General features: G+C 34.0%; 2 protein-coding genes and 1 pseudogene across 6 annotated transcripts; 1 reads left to right on the forward strand and 2 right to left on the reverse strand.

Annotated features, from left to right (window-relative positions):
* Positions 1-296: 296 nt before the first annotated feature.
* LOC141723551 (protein RTE1-HOMOLOG) lies at positions 297-2,624 on the reverse strand. Of its 2 annotated transcripts, none has more exons than XM_074525382.1 (3): positions 2,477-2,624; positions 1,585-1,859; positions 297-867 (listed from the first exon to the last, which is right to left on the reverse strand). In XM_074525382.1, the coding sequence occupies exons 2-3, from the start codon at positions 1,852-1,854 to the stop codon at positions 451-453; spliced, it is 687 nt and encodes a 228-aa protein (XP_074381483.1). In that variant the 5' UTR covers positions 1,855-1,859; positions 2,477-2,624; the 3' UTR covers positions 297-450. The 2 variants fall into 2 exon arrangements, with proteins under 2 accessions (XP_074381483.1, XP_074381482.1); XM_074525381.1 differs by having other exon boundaries at positions 2,473-2,624.
* An 889-nt stretch (positions 2,625-3,513) lies between these two features.
* On the forward strand, positions 3,514-5,561 carry LOC141659871 (purple acid phosphatase 2-like; annotated as a pseudogene).
* A 403-nt stretch (positions 5,562-5,964) lies between these two features.
* On the reverse strand, positions 5,965-8,458 carry LOC141723736 (protein WALLS ARE THIN 1-like). 4 transcript variants are annotated; one of them, XM_074525619.1, is made up of 7 exons: positions 8,277-8,458; positions 7,635-8,008; positions 7,487-7,549; positions 7,268-7,384; positions 6,796-7,198; positions 6,539-6,690; positions 5,965-6,332 (listed from the first exon to the last, which is right to left on the reverse strand). In XM_074525619.1, the coding sequence occupies exons 2-7, from the start codon at positions 7,820-7,822 to the stop codon at positions 6,152-6,154; spliced, it is 1,104 nt and encodes a 367-aa protein (XP_074381720.1). In that variant the 5' UTR covers positions 7,823-8,008; positions 8,277-8,458; the 3' UTR covers positions 5,965-6,151. The 4 variants fall into 4 exon arrangements, with proteins under 4 accessions (XP_074381720.1, XP_074381721.1, XP_074381722.1 ...); XM_074525620.1 differs by lacking the exon at positions 8,277-8,458 and having other exon boundaries at positions 6,796-6,893; positions 7,011-7,198; positions 7,635-8,068; XM_074525621.1 differs by lacking the exon at positions 8,277-8,458 and having other exon boundaries at positions 7,761-8,065.
* Between the last annotated feature and the right edge of the window lie 16,050 nt (positions 8,459-24,508).

Here is a 24,508-nt window from a genome sequence, read left to right on the forward strand (position 1 = left end):
TAAAACGTTAGTTTTTAGGAAATGGAAGTAGTTTCTTTTAATCATAACACCACATGTTATCATTATACTCCTGTAAAAAGTAAACACACTTATTTAGCAGCAAAAAAAAAAATAAAAAATAAAAATAAACACACTTGACAAACATTTATTGAAAAGATTGAAGAAGCAAGAGTACCTTATAAATATAATAAAAAATGGTATAATATTTGATATATCAATTCTAACAATTTATGTACCACATTTAGTCATTTACCCATTTGTGGTGGTTTTTTGTAACTCCAGACAACAAGCTTAACTTCACGAAAGGATACATTAGACTATAATAAATAAACCTTGTCAACAAAAAAGTATTAGCTCAAATTCACCCAAGTCAACAACAATATTGCATTTAAAAATAAAAGTAAAATTAACTACACTTCTGCTTTAAACAAGTATAAGGTCTTGGGGAGATTATAGGTGTATTAAATCTCTGAAACAGTAGGTGCCAAGGAGAAACCATCCTACAAGAAGGAAGGTGAAGAAGGCCCCAAATGTAAGAAATGAAACTCCCCCAAAATATAGTGCTGCACCAAACACAACAAAGAACGGTACTAAAGATCGGGCTAAGGCACCTTTGTTTACCCACTGTCCTTTGAGGAAGATCATAGCTGCCAGGTTCACCACATTCCATCCACCATTCCGAAACCTCAACCTGTTTAGATTGTTGGCCACAAAGGAGTGGCAATTACAAGTTAGTATGTTGTAAGATAGGTGTTGATATTCCTGTGTACCCTTTTTCAAGGCATTGTCCCATGTCATTGTCAAGGCATCTGTTCCGCCTTCATCCTGCTTGTATTCTTTGCCATGAGCTTTTGGAGAGACATAGCACTGTTGTCAAGGAAATAAACAGAAAAAAACCCAAGGTTAAACCATGCCATGACTCATGAGCATAGTAACAAATGCCACTAATGGTTTTAGAAGTCGACACATAAACAGGAAACAAACATTAAGACACGGCAGTAGGCTATATGTATATTTTAAGGAATTGTCATAGAATCCAGAAAACAATTTAATGCTTAGTAAATCATATGACCATTTCCCACCACTTATTTTGTAAGTAGGGGAGAATGAATCAAGTTTACAGGTTACAACATCAGGCCAAGAACAACGCCAACTTTGTAAACAATGAATATAAACGATATAAAGAATTATGGCAAAACAAAAAGGATTGTATACAAACTCTAATCATTATACAGATACTCGTAAAAATCATCTTAAGTACTCAAATGCCATTTGAATTTTTTAGCATTTAAAACTAAATTTAAAATCAGAGGATCCCCCCCCCCATCTCCCAAAAAGAGTCATCATGGTCATGAGCATAGTCGCAATAAGTACTGACATTTCTAAAACTCACCTACTAACTGTATCACTATCACCAAAGCAAGATAGAGGAAAGAGGGCAACAACAGACTAATTAAGGCATTTCACAAGGAAAAAATGTTGCACTTCAATTTTTTCTCTTTATCATACAGCATAAAAGCAGTGCAGATTCTATAAGTAAAATCTGTAGGAAGAAATAAATTATGGAGATGAACTAAATTGTACCTTTCCTTCATCTATGCGGATGTAGCGAGCTACAGCTCCAAAAGTAAAGTTGTCCACACAAACAAAATTCGGTCCAGCAAAATCCAAGATTACACCATCCTCTCTGCACAACCCCATGTGTCCGATGAATGGAATGAACCATGATAAGACAGGAATGGGTGTCCACACAATACAGCACGGAAACCGTGATCTTTCGGGATCAATTTGCAAAGGTTGCAGGGAAGTGTATTCCATCATCAGCCCGTGCTCAGGGTCTTCAATTTGTTCCATTAACTCTGCAAATCATAACCCCGAATGCTAATTTAATAATCTTAGTTTCAAGTCACATACAACTTCATTTTCTATTCACGTAAATACAAAATCCAATTAAGCCCAACTAACAATGCCTTATGATGCACGAGAGTTGGTTATTTAATATGGTATCAAATCTGTCATGACACAACATCCAATTAAGCCCAACTAATAATGTCAATACAGAGTCGATTATTTAACATGGTATCAAATCTCTCAGGACACAACATCCAATTAAGCCCAACTAACAATGCCTTATGAGGGTACGAGAGTCGGTTATTTAATATGGTATCAAATCTCTCATGACACAACATCCAATTAAGCCCAACTAACAATGCCTTGTGACGGTACGAGAGTCGGTTATTTAAAATGGTATCAGATCTTTCCTTCTGACTCCATCGGTTCGGTCTCGGAATTAAGCCTTTCAATAGTGGCTAACTTCACTTCTACTAATACATACAAGTCCAATTTGAAACAGGAAAATTTGTAGAAATTAAGATCTGAAGTGAATGATACAGTTACATAGCTAAATAAATAGAAGCATAATATACAACAATTATACAAACAGGAAAGTAGAAATGGGGATTTGAGTGTTACCTACGATGATCAGAAACTGGCCGGAATTTGAACAAGTATTACAGGGCTATCCAGTGCTATGTATTCTCCGTTTGCAAATTTCAACTCTCGCCCCTTTTATTCTTCTCCACCTTTTCGTTGATTTTTAATGTAACTTCAAGTATGTCAACCAAGTTATTTTCAAATTTCTTTTTCAGGATTTTTTTTTGGGTTTTTTTAAAACTATCCAAATTGCAGATTTTTTTTTTAAAAATACGGTGTAAATATTTTAAATCTCATATACAACATCTAATTTTTATCGTATTTTTGAAAATATGGGTATTTTTGATAAATTCTCTTTCTTTTTGTCGGAGCTATTTTAGAAATATTTTATTCGTAATCCTTAATGTAAAACTAATATTTCATTTAGAAATGCGTGAAAAAGGATTTTGAATAACATAAATATCATCCGTATACTATGACCATCATTACCCGTCTACCCGGTCCAATGTCAAATTAGAATTTCATCATTACCCGTCTACCCGGTTCAATGTCAAATTAGAATTTAGAATTGCCTGTTACAACTTAGAGGATCTCCAATCATGTTAGCTAAAATGGTTAGCCAAATCATGGTTATGTAAAATTTTATTGAACCTGTAACGCCATGTACTTCCAGTGGTATTAGCTATAATCATTAGCTATATTCAAAAATATTGTTTTATTCCTATTTTTCACATTTATATGTATATATATAAACTTTAAATAATTAAATGAATTTAGTTAATACTTAATTCAATACATGAATAAAATATATAATTGTAAGTTAATAATTATTACAACTGAAAATATAATAACATATAAATATAACAAAAATATTTTTAATAAAAAGTTACTAATATATATTATATTATATATATATTGTTTGTTAAAAATAATTAATAAATTTTGTTAATAAGAGAACAATATTTTCACACTTAATATTATATAAATTAAAAATATTATATATAAAATAATAATTTTAATATTTATGTATTAAATATTATATAAATATATGCATGTTTTAATGTGTATGTGTACGTAGTAATGTGTAGATTTAGGTTTAAATATGACGTAGAAGATATAGCTAACACCTATAGATTCAACAAATATAGAAGACGAGATGAAGAATATCTAAATTTTTTGTTAACAGGTGATGTGTTTTTTTACCTAATATCTTTATGTAAGTGCCACGTAAGATTTGAGCTAACAGGAGGTCATGGTTGGAGATGCTCTTACACAAGATAACCATTGCACATTAATCTCAATTTCCATGTCATTCATACTTATTAAGAGCAAATCCAACAATGTTCTAATAAATGTCTTATAAATATAATAAAATATTATGTAATAGTGATTTAAGACAAATTTGTTGTACATCAACTCCAACAATATGTCTTATATTTGTGTATTATTACTAAAGTAATAATAATATATTTGAATTATAATGACGTGGGAAAGTAAATGACGAGAGGAGAGAGATGTGTAAAAAGGGAGATAAATAATTTTTTAATTAAAATAAATGAGATAGGACATACTTAGTGGTGCCTTAAAAATGAGGCGAATGATGAATGTCTTTTAAGGCATCACTAGGATATTGTTAGGGCACTCTTTTGTCCAAAGTGCCTCAAATTTTAATTTAGGACAAGTTTTTAGGACATTCTTGGAATTATTCTAACCTCCCCGATTAACTCACTAATTCCCTAAATTTAACATTATCCACTAAAAAAACATGACTGCAATGATCTGGTTTTTTACAACGAGCCTTCTATTGATATGCCTATTCAACACTTTGCACCACCTGTCCACCTCCTAGCTATAATGCACCAGAACAGGTACCCCTGCGGCCTGCAGAGCTCATTCGACACTCGGGAAGCTGCTGCTGATGGCCAAGATAAGAACGATAAGAACGAGAACAACATCAAACAGCAGGCGCATTAGACAATTACCTCCTACAGATGCTACAGTTACACTTCTGGTTACTATCACCATGCCATCATTAAAAGACTGAAGGTCATTCTATTTTAATTTGGTTACTCCACTGTAGCAAACCCTTTTCTTTTTTTGCATAGTATATAGGTGACATCCATGTGGCTGTGACATGCTAGTTACTGTATTGTACTTGGTTATTCATGTCTAAAATGCAGTTCAACACTAGGTACTTCATTGAACTTGGGAAACATGAAAGTCTACTGCATTCTCCTCCCCATCCCCCAAAGTTGGACCTGATGTTCCGCTTTTGGCATCATCATAGGTCAGTCTCTAGCGAACTTGAAAATTCCAGGATATTTTTCTAGTTCCATATAACATTGCTAAGTTTTAGGATGTTTCTGGCTCTATGTAGCATTGATAAGTTTTGAGGAGCTGGAGTTCCAGCACCACGTAGCATTTTAATTGAATTATACGATAATACAAGTTATGTGATTACGTGATTTGGAAAACGTATGCCTCTTATCCGAAATTGGAGCAATATCTGCTTACCAGCCTTGGAAATGGACTGCTGGCAATCATGAAATTGACTTTGCCCCTGAAATCGTAAAGCCACAATCAAACTAACTAAAGTCTTTTGAAGTTACTACTTGCTAGTTATCATATGATTTGTTCAGTTTATGTAAATTTGTACATCGTGTTTTTCCAGGGGAAAAATGAACTTTTTAAACCATACAAGCACCAATATCATGTACCATTCAGAGCATCAGGCAGTACATCCCCTCTTTGGTATTCGATTAAACGTGCATCAGCATGCCCTTGTCCTTTTTTCTTACGCAGCCTATGGTAAGCGGGTCTTGATATTTCTTACTGAAATTTCATAATTAAAATGACTAACTGGAACATATAATGATCTTGTTTGACAACTATCCATGCTTGTTCCAGGTAAATGCGATCCACGTTACAACTGGCTTGAACAAGAATTTAAGAAAATTAACAGGGCAGAGACTCCATGTTTAATTGCTCTTCTCTACTCTCCTTTATAAAACAGTAATAACTACCATTACATGGAAGGAGAGAGCATGAGGGTGATGTTTAAGACCTGGTTTGTTCAAAACAAAGTTGATTCTGTTTTTGCTGGTCATGTTCATTCCTATGAGCGTTAGGTAATTATTCTTTCCACTATAAACTATCAATCTTTATAACCGTTAAGCTACACTCAATCCTATATCTGCTTGTATGGTAAATGACTAACATGATCACCTCTCCTCTGCTTGCTATGTTGGATAATGACTTTGGAAGAGAAGCTTATTAGATATGCTTGGCCAACGAGTAAATTTAATATGCTTATCTCCTATTGCTATATAATAGAATTTGGTACCTTGCAGAAATGTATAGCTCTAGTTCTCGCATGGTTTAGCAACCACTAAATCAGTTGTCCAGATATGTAATCTACAGATATTAAATATGTATTTGCTCATTTCAATAGTTTTTGTTAAAAGTTGATTTGTCTTGGAGATTACAAGTTGATTTGTACAGGAGTTCACACAAAAAATGGTACCAACAAAATAAGGGTTATAATGATCATAAAATTTATTACTTTGTGCCTTAATATTGCAATTTCTTATTAGTTTCCATGCTTACAAGTTACAACTCAGAACTTAAATATAGGGTACTGCTGCCGCGGCCTAACAAAATTTGTTAATAGACATAGCTTTAGCCTCTGGGCATTTCTATATATGTATCACTTAACATGCTAGAAGTTGTTGGAACTGACCATCAGTGGCTCAACGAGGAAGGACTTCTCATGATCTGGTAAACAATTCTTCTGCAATCTTGCTCTTAATGGTCCTGTTTCTGACTTTAATTTGTTCTCCTTATTCTTACCCCATACAACCAGGTAGAGCCCCAGTATGATTGATACGGCTCCAACGATGCTGCAGAAATGTGCAAAAACAGATTATGCTTTTAAAATTCTTGACTGTAATAATTTTAGGGAAGATAATATGGAAGACTAGGTGAATGACCCAAGTTAGGGGTCTTTGGTTAACTATTAACTAATTCACAATATGCTTTATTTATAATGAGAAATAATAAAGTGTACTACCCAGGTAAGTTAAACCCTTATGTTGTTTAAACACACCTTCCCAAAGAGAATGCCTCCCTCAAAAAGACAGAAGCCATGACTGCTGCAACCAGAGTCTGAAGAGGCAGATATGCTGCAACAAGCATTGGACCTCCCCTTTCAACAACCCATATTTGTACTGCCAAGGCAAGCCCCGAAGCAACTACTCCCTAAAAGGACCGATCAATTTTAATCAATCCTTATACTTCACATGTATGGCTTAAAGAAATTATTACAAATTTGACAAAAAACATGTATAGTTAAAAGGCTCATACTGCATAAAGAACACACAGGAGTTCGCTTTGAGAGTGAATTTTCCAGGCTTGGATCTCTCTCTCAGTACATGCTGCAATTGCTAAAAACTGCATAAGACCTGACAAAAAGGTATAACAAGCTATGGAAAGCCGAGCTGGATAATTCTTTACCACAGGAGCTTGTAATACAATCCAACTAGCCCAACACACACAGTGAACTATAAGAGATACACAACCTAATGTCCAGTTCTTCACTTCAGAATCATCCTGCAATATCATCGACTCAGGCTGCAGAGAAACTGAATCTGGGCTATATATGATTGGTCCCCGATAAAGGGTTATGATCAAAGCCCCAGCAACACAAGCGAAAGTTCCAAACACCTTAGCCAAACCATCATTTCTTCTCAAATTCACTTCTTCAATCCTGCAACAATCCTAGAAATGCTAAAGTAAAATTAACTAATAGTCCTGCTGAATAATATTACTAGATTACCTGAAAATCGCGGCCAAAGCAAATGTAATAGCAGGGACAGAATTTTCAATAGTTGAAGCAAATACAGGGGATGTATTCTCCAAACCAATAAAGTAGGATCCATTGTTTAATACAATTCTGTCATCATAACATATGATCAATAATTTCCCTATACAATAATTTGCTGCACAACAACAAAATTTTCACATAATCTTTGACCCTTTTCGAAATAAATCATACCCAACAAGTCCAAGAAAGAAAAATTGCAGAACAAAAGATGCATTCAGTGCTGGCCTATCTTTCCTGTTTCATCAAAGAAAAATACTAATACTTCAGTCTGTGTGTGTGTTTGTATCAAGATAGTAAGTACTAGAGTAAAGAGGGTTACTTTTCGAGAAAATAAGCAAATGGGGAGAGAAGAAGCAATCCAATAGTGATTCTATAAATGAGAAAAACAAGTTTGCTAATGCCAACATTGAGTGCAATTCTGAGAATGATGTGATTTCCAGCATACCCAATTTGAAATATAATCATGGCTATGTGCAGCTGCACACGTTCTGGCACTGATGAAAACATTGCTTACAGCCACCGGAGAAGACAAAGATTTGTTAGTTTAAGTTCAGGAAGTCAATTTGATTTTGATCAGAGAGTTTGGATCTAAGTTATGTGGAGTGAGACTGTGAGAGTGATTGCTCACAAATTTGATTCATCCTCAATTATTATTTTTCATCAGCTGGCAAAGTCCACTGCAAAATACAAACTCTAAAAACAAAATACTAGGAGTTATTTATCAATACATCACCTAAAAATCTGGATGCACAAGATACTTGTCAGATATATCAACCAAAACATTTTTTTTTTAAAAAAAAACTTGAAAGCAGTATTTTGAGTCTACTTAAAATTGTGATTATATTAAAATAATCATAATGCTTTGAGCTAAAAACTTAAACAATAAAAGAGTTTTTTTAATGTACAAATAATAGTAGAGTAATGAATTGATATTTCAGGTGTCTGGTAAATAACAAAGTACCAGAAAGTGAAGCACTGGTTCGATATTGCTTCCCTGGTGCAGTCTAACAGGAGAATGAAACAGAGATAATAGGCAGAAAACCTTAAGGGAGACAACGAATCAAAAGCATAAAATTTGAAATTCGAAGATGTCCTAGTATTTGTGGCTTGCACATTCACTACAGCAAGCGAACTACTTAGGTTCAGGTTAACTATTTCCATAACCTGCTTTGCAAACCTGATTTGTAAATGAAGAGCTGTTGTTTATTAAACTACTGGCAGCTGTAGTATATTACTTAGGGTCTGTTTGGCCGCAACATATAAGTCACTTATTAACTTATAAGTGCGTAAGTATTTATAGAGGAGTGTTTGTGTACCTAACTTATAAGTCGGATAATCAATTTATAAGCCGATAAGTTGAATGTTGGTAACGACGTATTTTTTCTCAACTTATTTTGATTTTTTGCATTTTTATTAACTTTAATTTTAAAAAATATATTTTTAAATGTTAATCTAATCTAAAATTCATGAAATAATATGATTATAGTTAAAAATTATTTATTTTGATTTATTTAAATACAAAAAAATCTGACTTATAAGTGAAATTATCCAAACACTTATATAACTTATAAGTATTTATTTACTTATCACTTATAAGTTACTTATTTATTTTAAGTCATAATTTACTTATTTTAATATTTCCCAAAAGTGCGTTAGTACATTGCGTAGGTGCAGCTTATTCTCCCAAAACTCATGGCCTGCAGGTTTTTGACGCGTGCAACAAGGTGAAACCTCCCATCCACATCTACCATATATGATTAATGAAGCACGAGTATGCCTGGTTATATCTCCAGGAGGATGTATATTGGCATCCAATACCTTCCTTCTCAAATGATGGGGTACTAATTACTGACCTTATTCTTGTTACTTCTAGTAGTGTCGACCGCTTTGCTCAGACTTAGCACCGTATAGTCGGGTGCCTTATTGTTGTGCTGGGGCCAATAATATGTCTCCCAACAACTGGATTCTATGAAAAGGGATGCCTGGAGTATCATATGGGGCATCTCTGAAAAGACTGAAGTAGATACTGGTAACTAAGAACAAGCTTGCCAATTTTAACCTTTCATGTTCTTCCTCCTGAGGTACAAAATAAGCTTTCGGACAGGTAAACTTTTATGCAAAATTTTAAATTTAACGACGGAGAGAAGCTTGAAGTAAACATAAACTCAGAGCATTTTGATATTAAAGTGTTTGGATTAAAATTAGAAATATAAACATAGACAAGGGTACGTTTATTTGAAGTAAATAATGATGCATTTCATTATATAAAAATGCTTCCCCTTTTATAGAATAGCAACTATGTCTATGTGTTGGTAATGAATGAAAAGAATGCATTTGTGTTACCTTTTGTGGTGAAAGTGATTTGCACTCAGCACTTGCTAGATTCTAAATACTCTTGTCTTAATCAGAGATACTGTTTATGATCAGTTTACGACAGAGATTCCTTCTTCTCCATTTCTGCCAATCTAACTTTTTCTTATCTTTACTGTCGGTGAGAAGCATTATATTATGAATAACTATATTAATTAACATTTTATTTGTGATTGAACCTGCAAGTTAAGTTAGCACCCTAATTTAGATGTGAACATTTGACATTATTTTTAGTGCCGCCTAATTTAACACCCATTAGCATCACTAACAATAGTGTTGTCATGCACGTCTCTTGACACTCCTTGTTGGATATAGCTGATCTCATAACTTCAAATTTCCAATAATTGTACCAAATTCCTTGCTCGTGTTTTTTTTGTTAATTATACACACTCCTCATCTTAATTTTAACAAAATTTGGGCTGTAGATATCCTGTAAAGGGAGCTAGTGAGGGATATTATTGCTAGGGAAGGTGTTTGTACGAACAAACATGCATGGAGAATATGTACTCCTGTTCACGGGCTGGGTTTGAGTCCTTCATTGATGGCAAAGAGAAAAACCCTAGTCCCTAGATCCAAAGGGACCACAACTGCCAGTAAATGTACCATCGCATATCAGACTTTTCTAATCCTAGCTAGGGTTCATGCAGATCAGTGATTGCCCAGTTAATAGTACTACTTTGGACTCATCCTATTATCGCTAGGCTTTAATAACATAGCCCCGGCCTCCTCATATATAGTTATAGTCTCATACGGTGTCTATTCATTTCAGATTTTAAAGGATTGTTAATAATCTACGGATTTTAAAAAAATTTCGTTGATTTCAATTTTTCGTGGATTTTGATGGTGTTGATCCAAAATCTTGTAGAGTCTTGCAGATTTTGTGGAGTTTTTTAGAAATCCATCAAAATCTCATGTATTTTGAAGAGATTTCAAGATATTAAAAATGTACTAGCAAATTCATCAAAATCCACAACTTTTTTAAATAAAAGAAAATACATGGAGTTTTGAATACCATCAGATTTTGATGGATTTTTTAAAATCCAAATTGAATACCACCAAATTTTGATTGACTTTTTAAAATCTAAATTGAATACACTCAGATTTTAAAAGACTTTTTTCCAATCCTTGTTGAATACCTTCAGATTTTAAAGGATTATTTAAAATCCAAATTGAATGCCCTATGATTTCTAAAATCCATTAAAAATCTTTCAAAATCCCAATTGAATACACCCCCTAAGTGGATAACACTCCCAAATTATCCATTTTGTTGTTCAACTTCCCAAATAAGCCCACAAAACATGGGGCACCAGCACCACATGAGGGGATTTTAAATAGTGAAAGTGTCAAAATACTAAATCTAATTAATAAACGGGGTTTGCAGTCTTAAAAATAAGCTTATGTTCTAAAAGAATATAGGATGAACGAGGATCGAACCTAATATTATGGAGTATCCAACCATCACTACACCAAAAACTGAATCATACAACACCGCTTACACAATGGTTGATCAAAAACCTGTTGTCCCAAATCATCTGACAACGGTGAATGATTCATTGACTGAAAAGCATTGTGCGACTTCCCTTCACATAATGGTGATTCAACTTTTTCCAAAGTGTTGTCTACATTGTACAAGTGTGCTCCAATGAGACAATGGTTATAGTTCAGCTTATTGCGTGACTTCTCTTACACAAGTTGTTTTTAGGTCATAATAAACCATTGTGCTCACTTTGCATTTAGACAACTAATCGTCATGACTGTTGTGCAAGTTAGACAACGGTGGCTCAGAACACATGTGTTCATGTATTTTAGACAATGGTGCTGAAAAAGCATTTTTAGAAGCAAAACATGTAGACAATTGTTTATCACCTCTGTTGATTAAATGAGTGTCACACAACAGTGTTTACCTGTTGTCTGAATAACCTCCATTATAATATAGGTGATAACAGTTTTCTTGTAAAACCATTATCTGATTACCTGAGAGTTTTTTTAAAAAAATCCTTCACATAGATACTTCAGACAAAGATTCTGAATTATTAATTCTAGAAAAATTAATTCATGACAAGTCTGACAACGGTTTCCGCTAATAAACGGTGTATGCATTCTATCGCACAACAGAGCTCACCAAAACCGTTGTCTGAATTTATGTCTCAATTTAAACTAATTACGTTTCTTTTTGAATTATTTTTACTGTAAATTTTATTTATATAAAACTAAAAAAAGTCACATTTTCTTTATCGTTGGATTATGAATAGACTATTCTGTGCCGTTGATTTACAAAAAATTAAAATTTTCGTTTCCCCCTCTATTTTATTTGGATTCCCGCCTGAATTTTTTAAAAAAATTTGAAATTTTTTTGAAGGTGATTTAGGTTTGGAAGAATGATTTTCTAAAATATAAGACTATAGTTTTAAAATTAAACCATTGTACGAAAGTTTACAAACAAGCCTTTTTTAGGAAACCATTGTGTCATGACATCAATCTTTTTGACAAAATATAAGACAACGGTTTGGGCGAAAATCCATTGCAGGAACCTGTACAAACAAGTCTTTTTCGTTCAAACCATTGTCTATTGACATCAAATTTCTTGACAATCCCAAAGACTTGAATGGGACTTGAATCGTTACTGTACACTTTCAAAATGTGCTACAAGAAAAGTGATTGACATGTAAACACTCATATTATCAAACACATGTTTAAATATCACTAAGGTTATACGAAATAAATAACTTATATTTTTCATTATAATATGTTGTATCGTAATCATATACATACGTAGATCCCGTCATTACTTTCGAAATATAGTCGATATGTGACTACTGAGAATTTTGCGTCGTAATTAAGTAAATAAAGAATATGTTATGTGATGTGATTATAATTATGTGACTAAGTGATGATTATTTGTCTTATCTGTATACTAGAGTTTAGGAGCGTGGATAAAAATGTTCCAATTTAAAGAGTCAGCTTAGAAGATAAGCTGTGGTGTCGGGCCGTCAGGTAGAACGGAACCCGTCCTAATATGGAATTAAATAATATAAAATGTGAATTATGTGTGACTGAATGAAGTGAATGAATAAGTAAATAAAGTATTTCGTCCTAAGTGACGTGTTGATTGGTAAAGATGTTGAGAAGCGTAATTGAAATGCTGAGCGTCGGGCCGTCAGGTTGAACGTGACCCGGTACGCATAAAAGAGGATAAAGATTAAAGAGGGATAAATTCTATGATTAGACCTGAGTCGTTATGTGACTGTATATGTGTGATTGCTTGACTGTATGCATGACTATGTGTTCTGTGTCAATTTTGTGAATTTTAAAGGAAATATGTGATTTAAATAAAGGTTTAATTAACCTTCGCGCATTTTTATAAAATCATTCGAGTAAGATAAAAACATGGGATTTGTTTTGTTATCTTCGTAATGGTCCTAGAGACTTTTTAAAAATGATGAGAGAATTTGATTGTTGATCTTTGCATTTTTAAATTGATTATATGTGGAAAATATATTTATTAAAGCAAGTTTGCGAAATTCATATAAAATCAACCGTTCGCTCAAATTCTTATTATGAGTAATGGATAAAAAGCTAATTTCGAGACCTACGTGTTAAAATTGTCATTTTCGATAATTCTCGACTTTCCGAGAGAGATATATTTTATATTTAAATTTTGTTGCATTTGAGTAAAAAGAGAAAGAATGTGTGAGCCAAAAAGGAATTAATGAATTACCAAATTGCCCTTGATTTTGAGTGCTATATAACCTCATTCCCTTCTTTTTCTTTCTTCTTCTTGCTCCCGTGATTTCATTTTCTCTCTTCTCTCTTTTCTCTCCTTCTCTCACTCGAACACTCTCTCTCTCGGCTCTCTTCAATCTCTCTCGGTATACCTCCCTTTTCTTTGATCAAACTCATCAATCATCCCTAAATCTTCTTGCTAAACACTTATGTGTAGGTAGAAGTGTGTGCATGTGTGTGATTAAGCTTGCATGCCGATGTGTGTGTGTTGTGTGTGCTCGGTGTGCGTGTTCACCCGAGAACCACATGGTTCTTCTTGTTGTTGATTGATGTCATCTTGTTAAGCTTGATTCTTTGCAAACAAATGATAGAAAAGATGTGCATGTTAGTTCTTTTTGTGTAATTGATGGAATCGGGGGTTTCGTGGTTGGACACCCTCGAATGAGGGCACCACCGTGAAGCCACCGCCACCGGTGATGAACTCCGGTGAACCGGTGGTGAGTTATGATGTGTAAACTGAACTCTAGACTAAATACACTCTAAATTTAGTGGTTGCATGTGGTGTTTTTCTATATAACCGAATGGGTTTTGTTTTTAAAGTGATCAAGTTGGTTTTTGACAATGAAATCAATGGTGGATAGTTGTTAATAGAAAGTTTGTGATTTATAAACTTGAGATGATGCATGCATGTTATGATTTCTTGGAGATTTGAAAAAGGGTTTTGCTTCTTTGATGAAAATCGAGTGTTTACTTGATAAAATGATTCCATTAATTGTGTTAGGAAGAAAATGAATGTGTGTAAATGATTGTTGCTTAGAAAATCAAAAAGTAAGGTTTTGCATGTGGATTTTTGCTTCGGCTTTTTGCTAATAAAGAAGAGGAATTCGGTTTTTGTGAGTTAATCTTGGTGAATACTAAGTTTATATGGTCTAAAAAGTGAATGCATGTTAGTTTTAAAGAAGATCAAGATGTGCATGCTATTGATTAGTCCTTGGGTTGTGGATCATGTTCTTGCCGAATGAAAAATGAGATAAAAGGGGTTAATTGTTGATTAAGTGAATGCATGTTGGTTGAATGAGTTAGGTGTTGCATGATTTGGTGTTTAAGTGAATGAAATGATCTAGTTAAGAACTAAAATAAGTGGGAAATGTGATGTATTGCCTTGCATGTTAAAAATCCATTCTTGTATGTTGATTTATGGAAAAACTCGAATGGGTTCTTAGGAGTAAAAAGGTGAACTTAAGTTGATTTAATGGCTAAGTGAGAGTTGGTTGCATGATAAAGATTAAGTAGTATTGTGTTCGAATTTTTGATGATTAAAAGAAGTTGATTTTGGCCCTTAATGTGTTTATGATTCGGATCTTCGATTAAAAAAGGATAAGGTTAAAGTGAATAAATGAATCTTGTAAATTCCACTAGTTGCGCATGAATATGTGAGATTGAAATTGAATATATGTGGATGTGTTTTGTATGTATGGTTTGACTTAAGGAATAAAAGAAAAAGGAAATTAAATCGTTTGTTATTAAGAGCTATAAGTGATAGCTATGGTCGTAAAAGAGTTATGTTAGTATGATTTGAGAAATAGCCAAGGTTAAGCGAATACGCTTTGATTGTTAAGTATATAAGGGTATAAAAGCTACGAGAAAGGGATGTGCTATGTGCTATGTGCTTATATGTATAAGCTATATTCGTATACTCGAGTCAAAGATATAATCGAGTTATCGTATAGAGTGATCGTTCCGGGAACGAGAGTTGAGAATCTGATTAAGATTTTGGTTTTATTGTAGATTCGGAGCGTGAGGGCATTCAGGCTAGGAAAGGAAAGCATTTACTAGGTGGCAGTAGTACAACCTTCAGGAAAGCAAATCCAGGCAAGTAACTCTGATTACTTGTGTAAATGATTATAAAGAGAATGATGTTCATACCATGTAGAGTATTGAACTGTTTAAGTATGAAACCCTTGCTTTATGAAACCCTGATATTGAATTGAAGTACCCTTGTTCTTGATAACCTGTTATTGATAAGCCTATTGATTTCACCCTTTGATAATCTGTCTTTTCTGTTCAAGTTACCTATTAAGCCATGAATTGTATTGAACCTTTTGACTATCTTTGTTAACCCTATTTACTGATATTCTGTTTCTTATGATCACCCTATTGATCCCTAAACCAATGTTAATCCTTCAAATTTAGTGCTTTGTTATCACTGATACAAAATTCTTATGAATTGTTCCTTGCGTATCCTTGAATCACTCATGGAACTTTGTTTCCTTAAAAATCTGATCTAAGAATGAGTTTCGACTTGAAAGAGTCCCAATGATTTCAAATGCTTGGTAATGATAAAACTGGATTTTTGAAAACCTACTTATTTTTTTTTCCAACTCAAGGTTTTCCAAATGAATTCCTGATGGATTGGATTGGGACGTAAGAGGCTAGTGGGACTAGTCCAGTCATGATAAGAGGCTAGCGGGGCTAGTCCAATTTAAGGCTGAAATTATGCCGATTGGTACCTTAAAGACCAGAATGAAGGTCGATACGGGCTGATCACCCGTATATAATGGAATGGAAAGATAAAGTGATCCAATCAAGGGTTCAAAGTGATTATTTAAAAAGGGAACTGAAACTTTTGTTCAGTAAATTGATTTTTGAAAATAAAAATGGTTTATATTGCTTTGAAAAGAGTTGATATGTTATTGTGGAGCTTAAAGCTTGAGAACCCTGATTCTTGAAATTGTTGATCAAATGATTGATTCTATATCTTGAAATACTGTTGCTTTCCTCTATCGAAAGATCTATTTTGATCCTATAATGATTTGTGATGAATGTCGGCTTTCGTCCTGCTTTGAGCCTTGTTTCCTTGAAAGCCCCTACTATTCTTCAGATACCTTTCCTTAACCCAAAAAGATGGAAATCTGCCACCTAGATTAATTAAAGTAGAATGCCCTAGTTTGATAAAGCATATTGTGATTTGATATTGTAGAACTGCTATTTAGTTACTTGCTGAGTTTTATACTCATTTATTTTGTCTTAATCTAACCATGGCAGTTAAGCAAGAAGATGGCCAGGCTTAGGCACACTGCTCGTAAGAGCGTACCTGGTGGTCCCTACCGTGTTGAGGGCTTCCGGTTGCCGGAGCAGGTAGTGGTAATCATGAGTGAGCTCGCGCCTAGAAAGAGGTGTATAAAGATACAATGGGTTATCTGTCGGTTCCCAGTCGGAATTGATATTATTTATTTAATAATATTTTGGGTTTGTAAGTTATATTTTGTGATTGGTAGTTGTGATCTTGTCTCATACTTTATCCTGTTGATCCTGTTAGTAGTTAATCGGGGTTTATGCATATTTACTTATTAGATTAGAGGTGTGTGAGTCCTCATTTTCTAACCCCGAGATTGAGGGCGTCACACGATAACTATATATATGAAAGATTCGGGACTTGTTAAGTTTATAATATTACATAGAGACACCGTATGAGTAAAGAAAAGTGAAACGAGTCATTTAATGTCGGTCCAGTTGAATATTTCATTTTTTCTTAATTTAGTTCGATACAGGGGTTTAAAATTTAGAAGAATGATTTTCTAAAATATAAGACAACAGTTTTAAAATTAAACCATTGTATGAAAGTGTACAAACAAGCCTTTTTTAGGAAACCATTGTGTCATGACATCAACCTTTTTGACAAAATATAAGACAATGGTTTGGGCGAAAATCCATTGTAAGAACCTGTACAAACAAGTGTTTTTCGTTCAAACCATTGTCTATTGACATCAAATTTCTTGACAATCCCAAAGAATTGAATGGGACTTGAATCGTTATCGTACGCTTTCAAAATGATCTACAAGAGAAGTGATTGGCATGTAAAAACTCACATTATCAAACACATGTTTAAATATCACTAATGTTATACGAAATAAATAACTTAAATTTTTTTGTTATAATATATTGTATCGTAATCATATACGTACGAAGATCCCGTCATTACTTTCAAAATATAGTCGATAACTATACATATGAAAGATTCGGGACTTGTTAAGTTTACAATATTACATAGAGACACCGTATGGGTAAAGAAAAGTGAAATGAGCCATTTAATGTCGATCCAGTTGAATATTTCATTTTTTCTTAATTTAATTCGATATAAGGGTTCAAAATTTGGAAGAATGATTTTATAAAATATAAGACAACAGTTTTAAAATTAAACCATTGTCCGAAAGTGTACAAACAAGCCTTTTTTAGAAAACCATTGTGTCATGACATCAACCTTTTTGATAAAATATAAGACAACGGTTTGGACGAAAATCCATTGTAAGAACCTGTACAAACAAGTCTTTTTCGTTCAAACCATTGTCTATTGACATCAAATTTCTTTACAATCCCAGACACTTGAATGGGACTTGAATCGTTACCGTACACTTTCAAAATGTGCTACAAGAGAAGTGATTGGCATGTAAAAACTCACATTATCAAACACATGTTTAAATATTACTAAGGTTATACGAAATAAATAACTTATATTTTTTCGTTATAATATGTTGTATCGTAATCATATAGGTACGTAGAACCCGTCATTACTTTCGAAATATAGTCGATAACTATACATATGAATGATTCGTGACTTGTTAAGTTTACAATATTACATAGAGACACCGTATGAGTAAAGAAAAGTGAAACGAGCCATTTAATGTCGATCCAGTTGAATATTTCATTTTTTCTTAATTTAATTCGATATAGGGGTTTAAAATTTGGAAGAATGATTTTCTAAAATATAAGACAACAGTTTTAAAATTAAACCATTGTATGAAAGTGTACAAACAAGCCTTTTTTAGGAAACCATTGTGTCATGATATCAACCTTTTTGATAAAATATAAGACAACGGTTTTGGCGAAAATCCATTGTAAGAACCTGTACAAACAAGTCTTTTTCGTTCAAACCATTGTCTATTGACATCAAATTTCTTGACAATCCCAAAGACTTGAATGTGACTTGAATCCTTACCGTACACTTTCAAAATGTGCTACAAGAGAAGTGATTGGCATGTAAAAACTCACATTATCAAACACATGTTTAAATATCACTAAGGTTATACGAAATAAATAACTTATAATGTGTTGTATCGTAATCATATACGTACGTAGATCCCGTCATTACTTTCGAAATATAGACGATAACTATACATATGAAAGATTCGGGACTTGTTAAGTTTACAATATTACATAAAGATACCGTAAGAGTAAAGAAAAGTGACACGAGCCATTTAATGTCGATCCATTTGAATATTTTGTTTTTTCTTAATTTATTTCGATATAGGGGTCACTACCACATAAATGGTCTTTAACAACATCCAAACAACGAGACTCGTTTCCGATTTACTAGATAAATTTTTTAAAATGATTTCTTCAAAGATTCAACCGTATGGATGTTAAGATATATCAATTTTAGCCATATAAAAAAATTATTAAAAAAATTTAAATTCATCTTGCATGTCAGGATTAGAAAATATCTAGTAAAAGTACAACTCCAGACAACGAGACTCATTCCCGATTAACTAGATAAATTTTTAAAATGATTTCTACGACGATCCAACCGTACACATGTTAAGATATATCAATTTTAGTCATAAAAAATTATAAAAGAACTTTAAATTCATTTTGCATGAAAACTTCAAATTATAAAAAAATTTCAAATTATCAAACCGTAATGTGAAATATTTACATAGATTTTTAAATATTTTTTGTAAAAAATATTTTTTCATCCCTGACCAATAATAAAAATACTTTTATTATTTTCTCTCCCCTATCCAATAATTTATCCCCCTCTAAAAATTTGGTTTCCCCCTTCATTTCTCGATCCCCTTTACTACTTCACTTTCCCCCTTTACTTTTCAATCTCAATTGAAATTGCCTCTCTCCCCTCCCTCTCGCTGCTGAACCGATGCATCACTTTATCTCTCTCTCTCTCTTCAGAACCGATGCATCTTTTTCAACTCATTCTTCTTAAATGATCTGCTCAATTTGCCATTGTTTATCTGGGCGAACTCAGTCTCTTTCAACACAAAGATGTTAGTCTCTCTCTCTCTGGGTAGGTGCTCAAATGTTATTATTCACTAAAGTTTCATAATCAAAAGTAGAGTACACTTGAGTAGATCGTTTAGTAGATGACGGAATTGATTTTGGGTTCAACTGGAGCTGGCAAGGGTAAGGGTTTGACTAGATTTTTGAAGAATGGGAGGTATGCTCAGCGTGTTGGATCTGGTTCCCCAGTTAGTTGCATATCCTTCCACCTGTATACAAATGCTGATTAGCGTACAGACTTGCAAAAATTATATAAGATTGAGTTGAGACTTGAGAATAAATTTTGTATTTTTTGACGATTTTTGTGTGAATGCTTACAGGAAGCATTGTAATTTGTTCTGACATATTTTCAACTTAAGTAGAATTTGTAAAGCTAGAAGATTACCTTATTTTTTATAAAATTATAAATTGATTAATTGTAATATGTATAGGACTGCTTGTTATTTGTATCACCGGTTGAGGAGCCTTGATCACAAGTTCACAACAAACCATGTCGTGTTAAGCAATTCTGTTCATGATAATTAAATTGCATGTGACTGTTGAAATATTTTAATATTTCATATTTTCTATGCATGACACGAATATTTGATTTTCTTCTCTATGCAGCAAGCTCTGCATATAATGTATATAGCTTCGGGTGTTTTTGCTTCAGGTTGGATTAGTAAGTAAGAAATTGTGTGATATTTCAGTTTAGAATGTCAAGCTGTGGTTGATGTCTCTATCTATGTGTTACTAATATGATTACTTTATGTATAGAGGTTTCATGCTGGATGCTTACTGGTGAAAGGCAGACTGCTATTGTGAGGTCAAAGTATGTTCATGTACTACTTAATCAAGATATGAGTTTATTAATATGATGCATCTCTCTGTGTATATAGGTATATATTTTTGTTCTAATTCTATTTCACTGGCAACGATGTTGTGATATTGCATATACTATGGTGTATTAGCCATTTGCTGGCTTTTGAATTCACCGATATATATTTTTGTGCTAATTCTAATTCACCGGTATATATTTTTGTGCTAATTCTAATTCAGTGGGAGCGATGTTGTGATATTGCATATACTATGGTGATATTGTGTCTTTGATTAAAAGAGTCTAAAACCATTTGTTTGGGCATCCAGGTGATATTTCAAGCCACCAGGTTGATTACGGTTGTTAATGTGGTCTCTCGGAGAACAATAGCAGATGCAGAGTTAAGTTGTACCTTATTTCTTGGGTAAAGCTGCCATCCAGTGCTTGAAAAAGATGCTTTATGAACAGGACGTAGAACAACTTGGTAATTTTCAATTACGTATACATGATCAGGTGTTGTTAGGTCCCAATATGTTTATAGAAGGGGGGTTGAATACAAATAATACCGTTTAATCGAATAAAATGCGGAATAAAAAGGTGAAACAAAATTCAAGTTAAATAAAACAAGTATTAAACTTGAAAGGTGTTACAACTACGGTATCGTTTACAAGGGATTAATCTCAAATCAATTATTACAAATCTAGAATAAATTCGACATGAACTTTTTCTATTTTTGCAATAAAAAAGATCAAATGCAAAAAGCGATTTGAGATTAAGTTCTAGGGATTTCGATCCGCTAGATAGTTACACAAGAACAAGAAAAGTATTTCTAGTGGATTGGTTTTAACAATAAATACTAGAAATAAATGATCTGTGTAGTTTGCAATAATTTCTCTGCAGGTTCTCTTGTTCCGTGTTTTGCTGTTGAATATTCAGTGCTGTGTTCTATTGAAAATGATCTGCTTTCTGTTGTTTAAGTAAACAAAACAATCCAATTGAATCAGCAAGACTTTCGGCAAGACAATCAAATGAACTGGCATGACAATCCATTTGAACTGGTAGGACTTTCGGCAAGACAATCCAAATGAACTAGCATGACATTCGGTATGACTATTGATTGTCATACCGATTGTCTTCCTAATATAAAAGATAGTCTTGCTGGATTAAAACAGATTTTAATCAAATAATAATTCTGAATTAATTAATCAATTAATTCAATTAATCAATAAATTAATCTTTGCAGATTTAATTTATTTTCTTAATTAAATTATATGGCTTAATTAATTAATAGAGAATTAATACCAATCTTGAGCAGCAACTATTCCTCTGAAAATCTTCTGAAAATCACTGTCAATTACGAATCAATTCCACCACTTCAATGTTGACACTCGATGTACTGTCTGGTTCATGAGTGACTAACTTCCGTGACGTTTCTTCAGGCATTGACCTTGATACTCTTGATTTTCTTCAGACTAAATCCTTGTAATTAATTGATACCCTGACGAGATCTCTGTCACTTGATTAAATCCACAATCTTGATTTATATCACTGAGGCTTGATCAATTTCTTGAGCTTCTTCCAGTGAATTAAGTCATCAAGTCTGTAGATGAACAATGTTACTTAATCTTTTGACATATGTTACTCTGTGAGATCTCTCTGACGATAGATCCACTATTTACTTATTACATTCTTATTTGAGTTGAGTTAAATCCTCGAATAAACAAATAGGCTATAACATATGTCTTTCAATCTCCCCCTGTTTGCTTGTTAGACAATAACAACAAATACCTAGAGGATAACTCAACTAACAAATAAGAAAAATATATAAACAGTAATGCAAAGTAAATAACAGAAAAGTTCTGGATTATATTTAACATTTTCCAGATTCCAAAAGAAATTTACAAGTGAATACAAGATAGATGTTCCTCTAGCCTGAACATATAACTACATTAGTCTATCTTGATTCATAAAGCTCTAATCATATTACATTATGTTTTGAGCTAATTGAATTCAGTTGTCCTCTCTTCTGACTTCACCTTCTTCTAAATCTTGAAGCAACTCCTTGTCAAAGACACGATCCTTTTCTGAAGTGAAGCTATCCGGTCTAACTGGTTGAACTCCAACTGTCTTTAGCTTATTCTTGAGTTGATTGTACCTTTTAATATTCTTTTCACAATAAGTTTGAATCAGATCAGCTGCTTGAGTTTTCAACATGGATGAATATCCAGCAGTTCTTAAGTGATGTTCCATCCAGACCAGATGCTTAGCTGAGTAGTCTTTAAGAGATTGTGAATCGAGCTGGCAGATTTGAAGACAGTCAGACTTAAAGAATCTTACCTGATGAGGATTGTTGACCACTTGAGGACTAGCCCTGCTGGCAAACTCTTTGAGCCTTTTTCGAAGAACTTCATTCAATTCTGAGCTTCTTTTTACTTTGTTGAGAAGAACCCAAATCTCTGACAAAGAACGATTCTCAAACAGATGAAGTGACACCTTGAAAGATCCTTCGCTCTGACAATATACAAATATGCTCATCTCATTTAGGGATCTGTCAAAGGCAGCTGTGATCCTTGAGACTTCAGTCTTTATAGCATTCATGTAGATGTCATTGTTTGGATTAGAGATCTCCAGCTTGTCCAGAAGATGTAGAAACTGTCTATCATTGTTTGTGCTCAGCTGAGGCATATCAAGTACTCTCCTAGCTTCATCCCATTTTTCACCAATCTTCAGTCTGACATCTCTTCTCCTTTCTTGAGCTTTAATGTCATGAAGACGTTGCTTTTGAAGAGTTTCTGTTTTTTGTATGTCTTTCCTCATGTCAATGATCTGGGAGACCTTTTTGAGTTCAGCTTCTTTTCTTTTCATCTCTGACTGCTGCTGCTGAAACTCTTTCTCAAATAGAGGATCCACTGAAGCTTCCTCTTCCCATTCTCCAAAATCACTTTCCTCCTCAGCTTCAAAGAAACCATCTTTATCTTCCAAGACTGGTTCAGTGGGAACGTCACAAATATCAAAGTCATCCTGTTCTCCACTATAGTAGATATCATCAGGATTCCCTGTGCCTCCAGCAGACGACTCTTTTTCTTTTCCCTTATCACTTCTCCCTTTCTTCTCCCCCTTAGTTGAGGAATCCTCTACAGACTTTCCCTTAGATCCTCCATGACCTCCATCACCTCCCGAGCCTGAGCCTCCACCAGACGGCCCTTCAAAGAAAGTCCTTTGTTCTTCATTGGGACAGTGAGAATTTTTGATCACGTAGTACAGGTGCTTCATCCCTTCATTCAGATGTTCCATACCCGTCTCTATCTTCAGAAATCTGGAGGAATCTAGTGAATGATTCATTTCAACCAAGTCTTCAAGAGAAGTCATTCTTGTATGTAGAGAGCAGAAGTTTGAAATGTCGTCAGCTGATAACGTTGGAGATTCCTGGATTGAGTTAAGCTTTGGTACAACAGATGTCTTCAGATCTGATATTTCAGTCCTAATAAGAGCCAGCTGATTATTGACAGAGGTGGAAGAAGAAGACCGTTCAACCACTTGTGCTTTGAATGATTTAGCTTCAGCCTGACTTTTTGCAAGTTGTTCCTTGAGATCAGCAATTTGAGCTAACAGATTGTCAGTGTTTGTGTCTGTGTGTGCGCTCATCTGAATATCTCTCCTGTTTAATTCACTCAACTCACGTACATGTGTATCTCTCAATATAATTGCTCGTGAGGAGTCTTCCTGAGGCTGATCTTCTGTACCTGCATTTAAAATCACCCTAGCCTCTTCAAGAGAGGTCAGTGGTGGTGCAATGGGAATTCGCGAGTCCCGATCCTCAGTCAAACCTATCATTTCATGTGAAATAGATGTCTGAATTGCTTCAGGGATAGATTGACCGAGTTGCCCTCCACTTTCTCCAGATAAATCTGCGAGTGGAGAATCCCGTGAGGGAGCCAGAGGCGTTGGATCTGGGAGGGGAGAAAATGACTCTATTAAAGGTGGCTGAGAGTCAGATTTTCCCTCAGAAGCATTTGACTGCTCTTCTGCCGTAACTATGGCAGGCACTGTAACCGACTCTATGTGCACTCCTCGCTCCGTGTCCTGAGTATCATCTACTGGTCTGTATGCTTCCATTGTGAGTAATGGAATTGTGCTTGACTCAGTACAGGATGCCATGGCCCTATGTCGAATTTCAATAGATTCATCATGTTGAGAGGATGTTTCTAGTAACTGTTCAGTGGCCATTTCAA

Source organism: Apium graveolens, chromosome 5, assembly GCF_009905375.1.
Source record: "Apium graveolens cultivar Ventura chromosome 5, ASM990537v1, whole genome shotgun sequence".
In the NCBI taxonomy this organism is placed as follows: Eukaryota; Viridiplantae; Streptophyta; class Magnoliopsida; order Apiales; family Apiaceae; genus Apium; species Apium graveolens.

What these genes read in the sequence shown, in the direction of transcription:
- LOC141723551 (XM_074525382.1), bottom strand. Translation starts at nt 1,854, where the DNA reads ATGGAACAAATTGAAGACCCTGAGCACGGGCTGATGATGGAATACACT. An exon ending in TCCGCATAGATGAAGGAAAG is followed by an intron (nt 868 to 1,584) that starts GTACAATTTAGT and finishes CCTTGACAACAG; the next exon opens with TGCTATGTCTCTCCAAAAGC.
- LOC141723736 (XM_074525619.1), bottom strand. Translation starts at nt 7,822, where the DNA reads ATGTTTTCATCAGTGCCAGAACGTGTGCAGCTGCACATAGCCATGATT. An exon ending in TCCTGTGTGTTCTTTATGCA is followed by an intron (nt 6,691 to 6,795) that starts GTATGAGCCTTT and finishes CGGTCCTTTTAG; the next exon opens with GGAGTAGTTGCTTCGGGGCT. An exon ending in GAGGCATTCTCTTTGGGAAG is followed by an intron (nt 6,333 to 6,538) that starts GTGTGTTTAAAC and finishes ACATTTCTGCAG; the next exon opens with CATCGTTGGAGCCGTATCAA.